Genomic DNA, 16,275 nt, shown 5'->3' with positions numbered 1-16,275 from the left:
GGGTCTCTCTCTTCTCTCCCTCACCCCATCGCATTAAATGAAGTGAAAGTCGCTCATTCATGTCCAACTCTTTGCGACCCCGTGGGCTATACAGTCCATGGAATTCTCCAGGCCAGAATACTGGAGTGGGTAGCCTTTCCCTTCTCCAGGGGATCTTCCCAACCCAGGGATTGAACCCAGATCTCCCGCATTGCAGGCAGATTCTTTACCCACTGAGCCACAAGAGAAGCCCCCATCGCATTAAAGAAGCCACCAAAATGCCACCACCCTCTTGTGACGTACTTGAATTCAAGGCTGACCTTGGGCCATCAGATTCAGAGCCTTTATAATAAATGCAGTCAAGCAGTAGTCCACCAGAGGGCTCTGCAACCCTGCTCAACGGACTCCCAGAGCTGGTTCCCAAGTCCACAGGGATGGCAGGCTTGTGCAATGTGATTCCTCTGCATTTCCCCCTGAAACTAGTCAGCTGGGGAGCCTTTTTCTGGAAGAATTACTCCCCGTCAAGTCCACTGCATTCTCAAGAGCTCTACTTGCTGTACTATAGTCAGTGGGAAAATATATTGGGCTCCATAGAAAAAATAATTCTTACAAACCCACAAATTCACCCTTGCCTTCATTACTGCTGCTTGCTGCTAAACTGCTTCAGTTGTTCCGACTCTCTGCGACCCTATGGAGTATAACCTACCAGGCTCCTCTGTCCATGAGATTCTCCAGGCAAGAATACTGGAGTGGGTTGCCATGCCTCCTTCAGGGGATCTTCCCAACCCAGGGATCGAACCTATATCTGTTATGTCTCCTGAATTGGCAGGTGGGTTCTTTACCACTAGTGCCACCAGGGAAATCCCTGCCTTCATTACTGTCAGGTGAAAAGGGCCTTACTATCAGGCCTAAAATGTTCTCCTCCAAGAAAAAAGTAGGATCATTTTTAAAAATATGTATAAATAGTTAAGAGCCCTTCCCTTGGGTTTTTAAACTACCTTGGGATATTTAAATTCTAGCCATCACGCCCCCATTTTGAGAGTCCCATTTTATAAGGAACAGGATTTTTGTTGTTGTTAATGGATGCCTGTCTACTCTCAGGCTTTCCCATTCATAATGCCTTCCACTTCCTGACCAGTGTTGTGTATTCCCCATTTGTAAACTGAAAACAGTAATAAATTCGCTGTGGTCTTTGTGTAGCTCTCTGAGAACTGAGTCTGCTACTGCTAAGGGCTTGTTGCTGTGAAGTGCCAGCTCGCTGGCTTTGTGATTTAAAGCCTTAGATGCATATTCCTTCCCCATGATAAGCAGAAAAGGGAAAGGCTAGAGCAGGGAGACTGGAATCTCTCCAGGGACTAGACTAGAAGAAGACAGGGAGCAGTCTGTACTCCACGGACTGTTCTGGAAGAAGCTGCCAAGCCGGCGGGCTGCCAGGAATCTCCAGGCTGGCTATCCATTTCTCCTGAGGCGGCATATAACAGCAGGGAGGGCAGAGCCTGGAGCCCGGGGTCAGCAGGGGGTCAACCAAGAGCCCTTGTTTCCGAGGCAGCTGTGGGACGGGAGGCAGTGACCACCTAAGTATCTGACCTTTTCCTCTCCGGCCCCGTGAGGTTGCCCCTCGCCCCACATGCTTGAATCCACTGAAGAAATGCGCAGGCGCCAAGGGTCCCGCCTTGTGCCGCCTCACAGTCAGCACGCGGGCCCTGCACACCTCGGACGCAAGGGCCTGGAAACAGGGAGAGTCTGCAGGCTTCTGCGCCTCCAGGGACCTACAAGGAGGGCTTTGTGGTTTCACGTTCTGCCAACCCCTTCCCGGCACCACATTCTTCTGCGCGGAGTCAGCCCAGCAAGCCGGGTGATCCCGTAACAGCACGTAACTGCTGCGCCGTGCGGGTGCTCATCCTCCCACTGGGGCCGCCTGCGGCCTCTTGTAAGGTAGATGACGCGGCTGTGAAGGCGTCCCTCTCCACAGCTGTGGGAACTAAGACTCGGGGATTGAGCAAATTTTCTGCATTCCACAGCTATAAAAGAGAGCTGGGTCTTGAACCAGACTGACCCGGCCCTGGGCCCACCCTGCCCGTGGTTACAAACTGGGAAGCTCCCTGGATCCCAGGGATCCTAAGAGAGGCCTCACCTCATGTACTCTGCTTTTATCTGTTTCTATGTTGAGATTTCACAAAGATACTTTCACTGTTTTTTAAAAAATATTTTGCTACAAACCTTTGGAGAGTGTGGGCCAAGGGTTAGAGAAAATCTTAATTTAAGACTTTTCCAAACCCCTTAGGACACCTATGGGAGCATACACATTGATTTTGCCTAGTTAGGATGGAGGGGGGGGATGGAGAACCATCAGGACAACTGCAACAGGAATTCTTCAAGGGCAGGACAGTGACTCCCAACCTGTGTTCATCAGCATCACCTGGGAGCTTTTAGAAATGTGAATCCTCAGGCCCAGGATCAGGCATATTAAAGCAAAAGCTCCAAGGGTGGGGCTCAGGCAACTGCTTTCACCAGCCCTCCAGGTGATTCCAACGCATGCTGAGGGTTAGGGGTTTAGGAATAAGGTACTAGAAGAATGAAGCTACCAGGTAGCTCCTGGTATCTTGCTCAGCCTTTCAAGCTCCAGTCCTGACTTATTAAGACCACCATTCCTTACACTTCAGGCCAAGGCAAGCTACTAAAGTCATTGTGAAGATTCAGATCATTAGTTTCAGATTAAACCTGTCCCATCTTTGTACTCCCTTCGTTGAGAGATCCTGAACTGGGAAAGGGGTGGGTCATGGCTTGAAGAGGTGGAAATCTCAGAGGTAAACACAGATGATTCATGAAGGTAGCCCTGCCACATAGCTTCATGAGGTTCCTCACACCCTGTGGTACAGAATGGGTTGCAACTCCTGCTCTCCATCTGTGCATTCATAGAGTGTGGAGCAGCAAGAAGTCCCTTCTGGATTTAAGATAAATCAGAATAGCACCCAGCAGTTAAGTATACAAGGGAGTGGCTAGTTACTATGGGGTGTCTGTGCAACAGTCAATCAGGCAGTCAACAACTATGTCTTACGTGTCTCTTATGTAGCAGGCACTAGGGAACAAAGGGTCTGTCCTCAAAGTTTATAGTTATAGATGAGAGGAGAGATCAAAGGATATTGAGAGGAATGCATGGATAGATGGTAGCTAGTTAGCTAGACCAGCATATATGTACACACATACATACACATGTATAAGGAAGGTTTTCAACGAGTGAAAAAAATCTTCAAAAAATAGGATAATTGACTTGGGGATGTGGAGACCATTGCAAGGAAGGGTAGTCAAGAAAGTTCTTCTCGGAGGGGGAAATATGAGTGGAGACCTTGAGTATAAGCAGTCACCAGACATGTAAAAATCAGGGAGAAGGAAATGCCCAACAGAAGGAGCAAGTGCAAATGTCCTGAATATAGAATGGATTTGTTATCTTAAGAGCAGACCGTGATGGCCTCAGAGTAGGGAACAGGGAGAATATGGTGGCATGTTAAATGAGGCCACCATAAGGAATTTGGATCTTTCTGTATTCGTAATGGAAACCATCAAAAGGCTTAAGTATCCAGTTATCACAGTTTGCTCTATTTTTGCTGTTATTCATCCATCTCTTATGTCTCTCTTTTTCTTCTAAATTGAGTCTTAATTCACCTGTAAGAAAATGAACAACTCATAAGGGTGCAGCTTGATGCATTTGAGATGGCTGGATGGCATCACCGACTCTGTGGACATAAGTTTGAGTGAGCTCCGGGAGTTGGTGATGGACAGGGAGGCCTGGCGTGCTGTCATTCATGGGGTCGCGGAGAGTCGGACACGACTGAGCGACTGAACTGACTGACTGACTGATACAAGTGTGTAATCACCACCCAGATCATGGCTTAGGCTTTTAAAGGTCTTTCTGTGTGCTGCTCAGAGGCTGGCTAGGCAACAGTGATGGCCGGAATGCCAGCTGGAAGGCTATTGCAGTCATCTGGGCAATGGGATGGGGCTTAGGAGAGGGTGACAGCAGTGGAGGTAGTGAGAAGAGGTCCCACTCGGTTATATTTGGAAATAGAGCTGATATGTTGATGCAGATGACATGGCTGTGAAAGAGGGGAATGAAGGAATCCTCCCAAGTTAGTGGCCTGAGTAACTCAACATGATGATACTGTCTACTGAGATGGAGAAGGATTTTGGAGATTTGCAGGGTATTAGGAATCAATAATTTTATAGCAAAACTCTAATGTGTGTCTTAGGATTGTAAGGCATCCTAAAGGATCAAATTTACTGCTTATGTACAACTGAGTTAAGCTTAGGTCATCCAGAGTCTCTTGAATAGATACAGGTAGACAAAAAAAAAGCTACTAATACCAGCTCACAGACCAAGCACTTTCCAACGGGGCTGAAAATGTAGACAGAAATCAAACCTAACCTCGCTCTCTTTCCTGACTTTTAGATTCTGATGTCAGAGCCAGGAAAGTTGCTACAAAAAGTAAAGGTGTGGTTGCAAGAGTACTGGAATGTCACAGACCTCATAGCCATCCTTCTGTTCTCTGTTGGAATGATTCTTCGTCTCCAAGACCAGCCCTTCAGGAGTGATGGGAGGGTCATCTATTGTGTGAACATCATTTATTGGTACATTCGTCTGTTAGACATCTTCGGCGTGAACAAGTATTTGGGCCCATATGTGATGATGATTGGAAAAATGGTAAGCAGGGTCCTCTGATTCCATGTTATAAGCTCTCAGAGGAAGAGTGGTTATCATCGGAAGAGGGATATCATTCATTTGGGCCTGCCATCACTGTCTGAGATGGCCCTGGAGGTGTTTTACATTTTAATTCCTTTCACGTGTTTAGAAGTTTGACTTCATCTGTATACACAACTGGAGAATTCACTATCACTCACTCACTCACTGACAAATAAACATCATCTATTTTGTGCCGGGCACCTGAGTGGGAACTGAGTCTATAAAGATCCTCATTCAGTGAGACAGATGATGAGACAAGGAGACTGGTAACTACCCTATGGTGTGAGAATGCTCTTACAGATGTGTATAAAAGGCCACAGGGACATAAAAGGTTGATCAGAGAAGGCTTCATGTGGAGGTTACATTTCAGCTGGATATTGGAGAAGGATATCCACTCTCAATGTTCAACAGATTTCTTTTTTCTTTACGAAGTTCTAGAAAAATGTCCTCTCTGTACACAGATGGAATAAAAACCAGTTTATTTAAGATGAGATGAATTATGTTGAGTTTGAGGTGAACATTAAGTTCTGGCAATATATAATGTGTTTTGTTACATTACTGGAAAATGATGTATTAAAAACTAGGTTCCAGAATGATATTCCTACTTATTCTTTTTTTTTATTTTTATTTAATAAATGATACAAAGCACAATGCCAAAAACATTAACAGTTAAAATTTCACCAAATGAAAAAATACTATAGAATACACAGTTGTGAAAAGCTACATTAAGTTATTTTACAACTGCTTCAAGCTGCAAAAAGAAAAAAAAACCCAATACCGTACCTAAGTTATCCCTCTCTTAAAATAATGCCATTTATATTATAAACCATGAGCACCCCATCAAAAGGCGGGAACTGCTTTTGTTAATACATATATATATATATGTATTATGACTGTATCACTTTGCTATACACCCAAAACAAACACAACACTGTAAATAAAATATAGTACAATATAAAATAAAAATAAGTAACAGACCTTTGTGGCTTTACACCGAGTTAGAGTTCCTATCAGAGGGATAACAGCACCACAGCTGTACTGAATCCACATGAAGGAGGCACACGAATGACTGGGTTACAAGAGTTACAGGAATGAGAGCTGCTCACTTCCCAGAAACTACAGCTCACAGAAAACCAACAAAGGCACGAGATACAGACCATTCACTTATGAATGTGTAAAACTCAAGAAAGTCCACATTATTCCTACAACATGTTGAAGGTGCTTCAGAATTCACACAATACTAATTTTCTTATGGTTCTGGTTAAAGTATATATACCAGTTTATAACAAGTTTATTCTTTAAAAAAAAAAAAAAGAATCCCAAGTGCCAAGCTAATATGCTTCCCCACATATGGCTTTGGACTTGTTCCAGTATCCCTGGACCATACACCAATTTCTAGACTTTCTCCATAAAGGGTGAGCACTCACAGGACAGCATCAGTGTGAATCTGAAAATGCACCAGTAAATCAGCTCCCTCTCCAAACTCAGAAGAATCAGAACCTGATGCTCACAAACTGGGTGCTTTTATCAGCTAAACCATACACCTCATACAAAGAGAGGGAGAATTTGAATCTAAAAGGAAAGCGTTCTAAGACCTTGAGCAATTTATTTAACAACTCTCTGAGATGCAGTTTACTCATTTCCAAATAGTAATAATAAATGCAAATCTCATAAGGTTGCAGTAATAATTAGAAATAACACATGTTAAGTGGCCACTGTGTCTGATTCATAGTAGGAAGTTGATAAACTCTATCTTGTATCATTATTAAAGTACAGCGGAAAAAACTGAGCATACTTATTTGCTCCATTCCTAATCCTTTCGAACAAAAGCTTGGTGTTTATAATACCAGCATTGTTTAGAGAGAATATCACAAAGCCCATTCTATAGTGGAAAAACTTGAATTCAGTAGTGAAAGCGAGTCCAACTCTTTGCAACCGCATGGAATATACAGTCCGTGGAATTCTCCAGGCAAGAATACTGGAGTGGGTAACCTTTCCCTTCTCTAGGGTATCTTCCCAACACAGGGATTGAACCCAGGTCTGCCACATTGCAGGCAGATTCTTTACCAGCTGAGCCACAAGGGAAGCCCAAGAATACTGAAGTGAGCAGCTTATTTATTTTTTAATTGGAGGATCATTAATGAATTCAGTAAGCTTGACTTAGTTAACCTCCAATTTAAAAAAAAAACAAAAACTTGAATTACTTACCCAAAACTGAATCCCAGTTCCTTTGAGAGGTTTTTGACTAGAAAACAAATCTGTATCTTATTATATAACATTACCTCTTGTATCATTGTACTTTAGTATTGAATTTGAGATGGTGGTGAAAATTTCCACATCTAAAAGCAGAATCTCCACCTAGTCTATGGGAGAGGTTTAGGAGACAGGATCTGTTAGTTCTCCACACAAATGATACATAACAATGTGTAGATGTATGAATTTTCTGGACAGAGGGGAAAAAGATTCTATGAGACTGTCAAATGTATTTTCAGATATACTCAATGAAAGTGAAGAACAGCTGCAAAATTAAGCCAAGTTTTCTCGACCTTGACACTGTTGGCTACTTTGGATTAGATAATTCTTTGTTGGGGGGGGGCTGTCCTGTGCATCATAGGATGTTTAGCAGCATCCTTGGCCTCTCCCCACTGGGTGTCAGTGATATGTGTGTGCATGAGCACATGCACATGTGTGTATGCACATACACACACATAACAACAACAACGAAAACTTTGCCAGATGTTGCTATATGTTCCCTGCAGAGCAAGTTGCCTTCTACTGAGAACCACTGTATTATGCAAATACATTATGTGATGGGTTGTTTTTCCTAATTGATCATTACCTTATGTCAGTAAATAAAATTAGGAAGGACTCAAACTATGCATATTACTTTTAAGAGGTTGGGTCACATTTAAATACTTGAAATAACTAAAGTCACTCTAATGCCCCACGTCTATTTTAAAATTCATCTCTGTCTTTTTAATAATGACATAATTATTTCCCCAGTTTTGATAAGAATGAAACCTTACTGTGGAGTGAGCAAGAGAGATGTACTGCATTTTTCTACATTCTAACTTAACTAGTTAGTGAAATCATTCATAAGTAGAAAGTGAGTATATTTGGGGACTTTGTTGTCTTTCTAGGGCTTTTAAGATAATTAGTTCAGTAATTGAGCCACTGATCCAGAAGATAGGTAAACTATGTCTATAGAATTATCAGCGAGCCAGGTAGACTGCCAGAGTGGAAGCTTAACAAAATATGCGTAGATATGATTATTCCAAAAGCCCCTATTTAATATTAAACAGTGAAGTAACTTACCTGGTCCAGGCACAACTGAAGGTAGCTAAGGTACTTGGACTCAATGCTGGTTAAGTATGTTTCCAACTGATCTTCAGCTCTAGAATCACTTAATAGAATTCTAACCTCTCTTCCTTCATATTCCACTTCTCAGTGGTTCTCTAAGCCTAGTACTAAGTTCACTTATGTAATGTGGATAAAAACAACAAAAATAGGTATCATTTACTATGCACCAAATACTGTCAGACATGTCAATCATCATTACAACCCCATGAAACAGACTTTAGTTTATTCATCTCACAATTGAACAGACTAAAACTTAGCAAGAAACAAAGGCTTCAAACTCCTCTCTCACTCCACAGCGTGACCTTTTTTCAATTCTAATAATAATACATTAACTTTTACCAAGAACTACCCACATTGTTTCACACCTTATATCATTTAATCCGTACAAAAATAATATGCATCGTTACTGTTATGATTGTTATCCCTACTTTACAAATTAAAAGAAAAAAAAAAGACCAAGCAACATGCCCAAGATCACCTAGTTGTTTTTGCTAGCAGAGCCAAGGTGAGAACTCAGGTATTCTGACACCTCAGGACACATGCTTAACCACTGCAGTGTATGCTCTCCTCTATACAACCCAACTGAAGGATGTTTAAAAGAATGAGAGACAATCAGCACTCTTCATATTGAACCAATTGGATAATTTTGGTTTAAAAGCAGAAGCCAGACCCAGTTCTGACTAATAATGTCTTGTTTCTGCAGTTCACTCTAACAGATATCAGTATTTATATGGAAGTTATGACGCTTTTGAAATATGTGAAGCTGAGTGTTTGGGAACACTGTTTGTTTGATTGTTTTGACCCTTTGAATAGGTATTACGTTCAAGCTGAATGGAAACAGTCCTGAGAAATTAGATTAGAACAGTTGCTGTATTTACTGGATGAATTTTCTTGGATCAAACTAGGTCCTAAATCTCATAAGTAAACACCTTCCTCTCCCCACCCACCTTTTAATCAGTCTAAATAAACATAACAGAAAGGACCCCTTTGTGCTTTTTCATTAATAGAACTTTTTGTAAATAAATGATGAAAGAATTTTGCAAGATAAGAGAGAGGGGATGAGAAACAGACCCACGTTTCCTATAAAACTGCTGACTTGCTCATTTTAAGAGAGTTCTGAGGCTACTAAGTTGTGAAAAGAATAACTAGCATATATTTTTAAGGACAGTGAACAGATATGAATGAACATCAAATTTTGAGATATTTAATTTCAAAGTCAGACAGTACTTGAGAGATTTTGAAGTTGCCTTGCAAGTTGATTAATTAACCTAAAATGTATTGAGCTGCTAGTGTCCTGAGGCCTACTGGAAGGCTGTAATGTTTTAATTCCAGTAACTGGCACCATGGAATGTATCCTTGCAAAATGAAATTTAAAACTAATTTAAAGCCTTCATTGCCACTGATGAAATTACCATCAGTCTTTCTTTGTAGATGGGCATTCCTTTAGGAAATTTGATATCCAAGAGAAGACAGTCTTTTGTATTAGGTGGTTTTACACAAGGGATAGAAACCAATCTCCTACTAACTTAAACCCAGGAGGGATGACTTGATTTACAGCAGGGCATGATGGAAGCTACTAAACCCAGGCCCTCAACCACCATCACAAGCCTCTGTCTCCTCCCCTGGAATACCTGCTTCATTCACTCTGATCTGTTTCCCTAGTGGGAAACAGCCTTAGACACTCTGAATTCACTTTATTACAGAGAGAGCAAGGGAGCTTTTCTCCCCACTTCAGGTAAAAAAAATCCAAAGAAAAGATTCCAGTTGGCCTGTCTTGTATCACATCCTTACCTCCTGTCACTGTTGCCAGACAGCAAGTTACCATGATTAACCCAGCCTGGAAAAGACACCTACCTTTAGGGCCAAAATGGGTGGGAAAAACAAAAAACTGTTTCTGAAAGAAGGTGGCAATGGGTTCTGGCCAGGCAAAATAATAGTTATTGCATCCTCATCTATTTTCAGTGATAAAAGGAAAGTAATTTGGCATATGAGAAATAGATCCCAGATAACATGTATCATGAAAACAAGCAAAAAAGAAAGAGGAACAAGAGATAGCATTGTACTTGAATGGAGTCAAGTACAAGTCAAGAATTTTATGAACATGTCAAGATGAAAATCCAGCATTTCAACAGCAAGCACAGAAATAGGCCATTAGACCACCTGATTCTAATTCCTACAAAAAAACACCCTCTGTAACTGATAGGATACAATGCAGAAAAAAGAGCAGAAAGAGTGGTTCTCTGAGAGACTGGTTTTTGATAGAAAACTGTGCAATGAGGTGGGGCCACAAGAGTAAGGCAGTTTAAGATGGATATTTGGGTTGTCTGAGTCTTGTTTACAAATAATTATTTTCTTTGGCTTTCAGCTCTTGATAAACCTTTCAGAATTTGGAGAATTTACAGCATAGCAATAGTTGTCAAAATAGTTCAACTATCCCAGTTCCAACTTTGCTAAGAGAAAGAGACCCAGCAAGGACATTTGTCTTTCCCAGGGGCAGAAAAAATGTTAGTACTGCATTCATAGTCTCAAGCTTCTGTGTCATATGACTCTCATGCCTAGCCACGACTAGGTCCCACAGAAAACAATGAAAGATGAAGGGGTTCTATTGTACATGTGCTTTTTGTTTTTAAATGATTTTCTTAGTAACTGATAAGAGTTGTTGGATATTGGTTTCAGTAGACCAAGTGGTTACCTGATCTCAGCTCCCTATCTCAACATCCCTTATCAGCAGTCTCAAAATGAACCAAGTTTTCCATCAGTGTCAGCATCACTGGAATACTCAGTCATTCTGGTTTTCTTTTGTTTCTCCCTCTGCTTCCCCCTGCTTCCAGATGATAGACATGATGTACTTTGTCATCATTATGCTGGTGGTGCTCATGAGTTTTGGGGTCGCCAGGCAAGCCATTCTCTTTCCCAACGAGGAGCCATCATGGAAACTGGCCAAGAACATCTTCTACATGCCCTATTGGATGATTTATGGGGAAGTGTTTGCGGACCAGATAGACCGTAAGCAAGTTTATGATTCTCATACACCAAAGTCAGGTATTTAACTTTAATTGGGTCATATCTTTTCCAAGTTCATTTGTTTGTTCTCAATAAATGGCTCAAGATAGAGGACTGATTCCTAGCTTGCTATCTTGGAGGAAAAAAACAATGATAGAAGGTGAATATACAATTTTAGCAAAATAGTCCTCGGGTGTTTTTTCAGGTATGTCCTTCCTGTGACATCTGGTGTGCCAAATTTGACCAAGAATGAACCATTTTAAAAGATCTAAATTCCTTGGGGATTCAAAATTCCTGGGGCCATGTGTTGAATATTTTAATATTAAAAGTATATTATATCATTACTCCCCATCCCTATCCTAGCCTTTAAAAAATAAATTCCTTGGGTTTGACTTCAGAACAAATAAACAATTCTCAGTTTCGCCATCAGAATTCAAGAGTGAGGGCAAACATCTGCATGCTGTTTTCCTTGCACTGGAAACTATTCTCCAGCTCCTTTTCCCACTGTCTTAAATTATGTGCTATTGAGACTCAAAAGAAGCTAGTATTCATTGCCTGGAAGTATGGAAAATGCCTTAGGTTATAAACTGAGTTGCTTGCTTATAAATGCCAGAAGAAAAAAAAAGTATCTATATCATGAAGTGATTCATTGTGGGGAGTGAGTGCCAGCAGGCCCCCGATGCTTCATGCCCTGTTAGATGCTGATTCTCTGTAATAAACACCCTTCTTGTACAGAGCTTGGAGATAGTTGTATCCTACGAGTCTGTTACAGCATTTTATTTGGACCAAATGTCAGGGCACACCAAGCATTGGGAAATTATTTGGGAAGAAAGCTTCAGAAAATATCTTTCATTGTGGAGGAGTTGAATCCTCGGAGCAACCATTTCTCATTTTCCCTGAGGAGTTTAGCTCTAGAAATAACATCCTTCCACCATTGTTGAATTAACATTTTTCTAACATTTTTTGCTGACAAGCCAGCCATCTGAGCTCTGGACTGTGGACACAGATTAGAGTTATATAACTAGATAGTAAAGCTTATTAAGAACAGGAGCAAAAACTAGTCAGCATCCCCCAACACCCACCCCTGCCAGTTCTAGGTAGAACTAAGACTAGGAAAATAAGGACAAATGACCTAAAAGTGTGAGTCCTACAGGTCTGTGAAGAGTATGTGTACAATAGCCACAGAACACACTAGTCTGTCATTTTCCCTTCCATGATGAGTTTTGAACAAATACTCTTTTCTTCTCAAAATGAGTTATCTGAGGCAAGAAGGTTTTTTTGGAACACCTAATTGGAACAAATACCCATTTCATGAGACTTAGCCAACTCACTGAGCAAAAATTCAAACTCCATCTCCCAGTTGGAATATGTTTGACAATGTGCAGGCTTCACCAAGACAGCTTTCCAGGGACTGGGGGAAAACTCTTTTGAATTCATTCTTTCAGATGGTCCCTGAAGCAACATAACAGTTGACAGCCCACCAGTGATCATTCTTCTCAGCAATTAAATGTACTATTTTCCCCCAACAATTTGCTTTTCCACTTACATTATTTTGCTTTTCCTATCTCTCCTTTTTTCTCCTACATGAGATTAAGCCCCCATAGGTCTGTTGACAATGTGACATTTTGGGATGGAAGAAAGAGGGAGGTGTAGGTGTGCTTTATGAGTGGGATTCTGTCCGTCCGTCTACAAGTGGCCATTTATTGATGTTGTACTATGAACGCAGCCTAGTGCAACAAACACCACCATTTGGCTGAATCAGAGGATCTATTATTGTTATTTTAAAGAAGGGCTGATTGTAGTTTAGAACTTGAAACAACCCTGGAGGTGGAAGTGTGGTGTTTTGTGTGAGTGAAGTATGAAAATAGATGTGCCACATTGTTGATTAGACCTGTGATGCCCTATGTGTGTGAGAATAAGTTTCTACCTCATATCCTACATACCCCAGTATGTAGCCAACCCAGCCTTGGATGGATGCAACCTTCATGACTCCCTTCCCCCAACCACTTACCTTCCGTTTTGATGTTCTGAAATTGGCTGCAGTAGTAGCCACTGTTCTAAGCTAAATCAGCCAGTTTATTGTCTAGAGTGCTAAAGAGTATTTGTCCTTTCTCAAATGGATATAGAAAGCTGCCCCCAAATCTGTCATTAAATTTGGCCTGTGTCATTGAATAACCCTGTCCTCTAAATGATACGATTTCCATGTTGTGGCACTGAGTGGGCACAAGGGAGATTGGGTGACAGCCCCGCCCTGTCATTCAGAACTGCCCAGGAGACTCGGTACCGAGCTGTTTGAGAAAGGTACAAATCATTTATGCTGCCCTGCGGTGTCTTGCCTCTTTTCTGTGCCGTGTCCAGGTTGGTTTGTGAAGCATGTGTTCAGGCTAATTGGATCTCACATCCACCTGGACTGCCAGGGTCCACCAGCCCCATCCTGTGGATGTGCCCTGTGACGGCCTCTCCAAGCACTGCTCATTCTTGCACACCTTCTCAGAGGGACTCATTTGTAACATAATGCACGCGCTCCATATCTAACTCTTTTTGTTTTTAGCTGCAAAAGTGCTGAAGTCATTTCACATTGCAGAAATAATCTTTCTTAATTGTAATGAATGTATTATATGTGGTTGTATAATGGGGGCCGCGGGGTGGCGGGGAGGTTATTAACATCTGTCCCACACCTCAGAAGGGAGGACAACTTTAAGTGCCCTCACTTCTGGGAAACAGTGTTATCCAACTACAGATTTTTAAAATACATTTCATTTTTTTCTTGTAGTCTGTCCTAAACCCAGAGAATATCAGTAAGGCCAAAAAAAGCTAGAATGAAACTTCTAAGGTTACTTTCCAAATGTGCTCAAAGACTAAAAGGAAAAAGAGGGGGAAAAAAAGAGTGTAAATTCCTAAAATGACTTTTCACCTCTGAGCCAGGTTGGATGAACACAAATGATAGTCCAGCCTTAATCTCAGTTTGTCTTTAGTATAGCAGCTGAAACATTTGCTTTGGTGTTGAGAGCAGAAGTGAGTGTAAGAACATGATTGGAAACAGCAGATAATAAAACTCAGGAGAGGAGAGTGACAATCTGCTCTGTCTAGACAGCTTTGCCAAACACCCTGATTAACTGATGGGGGTTGAACTTACCGTCATTGTCTGATTGGTTGGTTCCTGGTTGTTGTTTTTTTTTTTTAATAGCCCCAAATCATCTCAGGTGTCTATATTATATATACTAGCTCTCTAAGACCCAATCTGTGGGCTACCATGAGGGAATTTGGACTCTGGGTTGCTAGAAGTCTTGCTACCAAATGATGGCATCCTTCTGGGCCTCTCATCAAATGAACCCTGTTGCGTGGCTTCTGAGAGCTGGTCAGGATCCCACTGGAACCTGAGGGGAAAAAAGCCACTTAAGAGGAGGTACAAAATAAATTTTCAGCACATTCATTCCAAGGCTGGGGCAAAGCTAAAATTAGATGGATTCTAGCCATCTGAGAAATCTGGTTCTACGTTTTGATGTGTGAGGTGCTTGGAAATACACCTTTATTGGCAGAGAAAATGGGGTGTCTCTGGCTTCAAGTCTCTGAATGAATGAGACGTCCCTTTATTTACAGGGCATCCTTGTGTTGCCTGCTGTACACACAGATTCTCCAGGCTGTACCAGGGCAGGGAGAAAATGAATCATGCTCTTGAATGCATTAAATCAGCATCTAAATTTAGTCCTTCTTTCTGTCTCTCTGAGTATTTTCACAAGTTTGGTTAGTAATGCGAAAGCAGAATGTCCAAAACTTACTTTCTACCATGACAACTTATTATTTGGTCATTTCTAGTCACCCTAAATTAACTATCCAACCTACTTAGTACATAAATCACATTTTTTTTTCTTTTATTGCCTAAGGCCTTTCCATCTGAAATTAATATAATAGGTTATCTGGAATAACAGGAATTTTTGTGCTGTTGTTTCTATTTGGTTTTGCTCATTTATTTATTTACTATTTAAAAAAAAACTCTGTACGCTTGTGGTCTGTGTGATGTTGACTGGATTTAAAGTGTTACTTTTGTCATGAAACAAGAAGCGTGTATATGCATGTACAGTTCAAACATTCTCCTTATTACTTTTCTGTCTCAAATTATTTGTTGCTCATTTCAGGTGTGAAAATTAGGATAGCACAAGGCCAGTCTCTAAAACATGCCTGCTGTGGTGAAGCTTAGAATAGCAAGAACAGAGAGGGTGGCTGTTGTTAAAAGTTTCACTCCAGTTCTGGAAACTCAGGACTGTGCATCTGTTTGGTATTTGGGACTGACCTTCACTAATGAATTCAGAGCACACTAATGCCTGACAGCTAAAGCATGGGGAGTGTTGCCTGACCAAAGAAAGTATTTTGGAAAAGACAAACTTGAGCCAAAGCCAACTTTTGGGAAAGGGGGGAATTGTTTTGCTGGGTTTTGTTTTTTGCAAATTGCTAAGGAAGAAAGCCAATATGAGGCACCACCCCCATTTTCTGTCACTGAAAGTCATCTTACACTCCAGAGAATCCCCACCCGACTTGTTTACTAATACAAACTGAGGCTTAGCAGCCTTACAAACAGCAGAACTATCTGCAGACAGGCCATTGTGATGAAATTCAGTTACATTATGACCAGCATTTGTTCCACTGTCATCAGACTGATTTTAGCCTTTGCTCACAGCGCAGGCTCCATTTTTAATTTGTTCATTCTTCGTTCAGTGGAATCCATTGAATCCATTCAGTGGATATTTATTTTATTCTTACTGTGAACTGAACATCTATACAGAGATGCATGTGACAGAGACATTGTCCTCAAGGAGTTTGCAGTCCAGGAGAGGCAGACTGACATGGTCAACATACATGGGGATGGAGCCCCAGACAGCAAGTAGCCAGTTCTTCCTGAGGGGAAAGAAGGGGCACAGTAGAGGAACCCTTGCAGAGTGGGAAGGTTGAACTGAGCCCTGAAATATAAGTAGATATTTGCTAGGCAGATGGAAGCAGGGGGTTGTGAAGGAGAAGAATGACATTCCAAACTGAGACTTAGCATGGAAAGTTCCAGGCTCAGCAGGTAGTTTAATATGGCTGACTGCAGGGTGAGAGGCAGGAGGCAGGAAGCAGGACAGATGGGTATGAAGAGAGACAGGAGCATAGATTTTAGAGGAGTTGTACCTCATGCTCAGGGTAGTACCATGCTCTGATAT

At 41.5% G+C, this 16,275-nt stretch overlaps 1 protein-coding gene across 7 annotated transcripts in view; it reads left to right on the top strand.

The window, feature by feature from the left end:
* The window catches only part of TRPM3 (transient receptor potential cation channel subfamily M member 3), a 974,199-nt gene that overhangs the window by 899,084 nt on the left and 58,840 nt on the right, over positions 1 to 16,275 (top strand). For all 7 annotated transcript variants that reach the window (XM_088837934.1, XM_088837932.1, XM_088837936.1 and 4 more), the window contains 2 exons: positions 4,427 to 4,678; positions 10,909 to 11,083. In XM_088837934.1, the coding sequence (XP_088694060.1) occupies positions 4,427 to 4,678; positions 10,909 to 11,083 (427 nt within the window). The remainder of the gene's footprint in view (positions 1 to 4,426; positions 4,679 to 10,908; positions 11,084 to 16,275) is intronic.

This window comes from Moschus berezovskii, chromosome 7 (genome assembly GCF_049115385.1).
Source record: "Moschus berezovskii isolate FMDL1 chromosome 7, NW_MosBer_1.0, whole genome shotgun sequence".
Lineage (NCBI taxonomy): Eukaryota > Metazoa > Chordata > Mammalia > Artiodactyla > Moschidae > Moschus > Moschus berezovskii.
The sequence above is the reverse complement of the archived record's forward strand: the minus strand, read 5'-3'. Positions and strand labels throughout refer to the sequence as shown.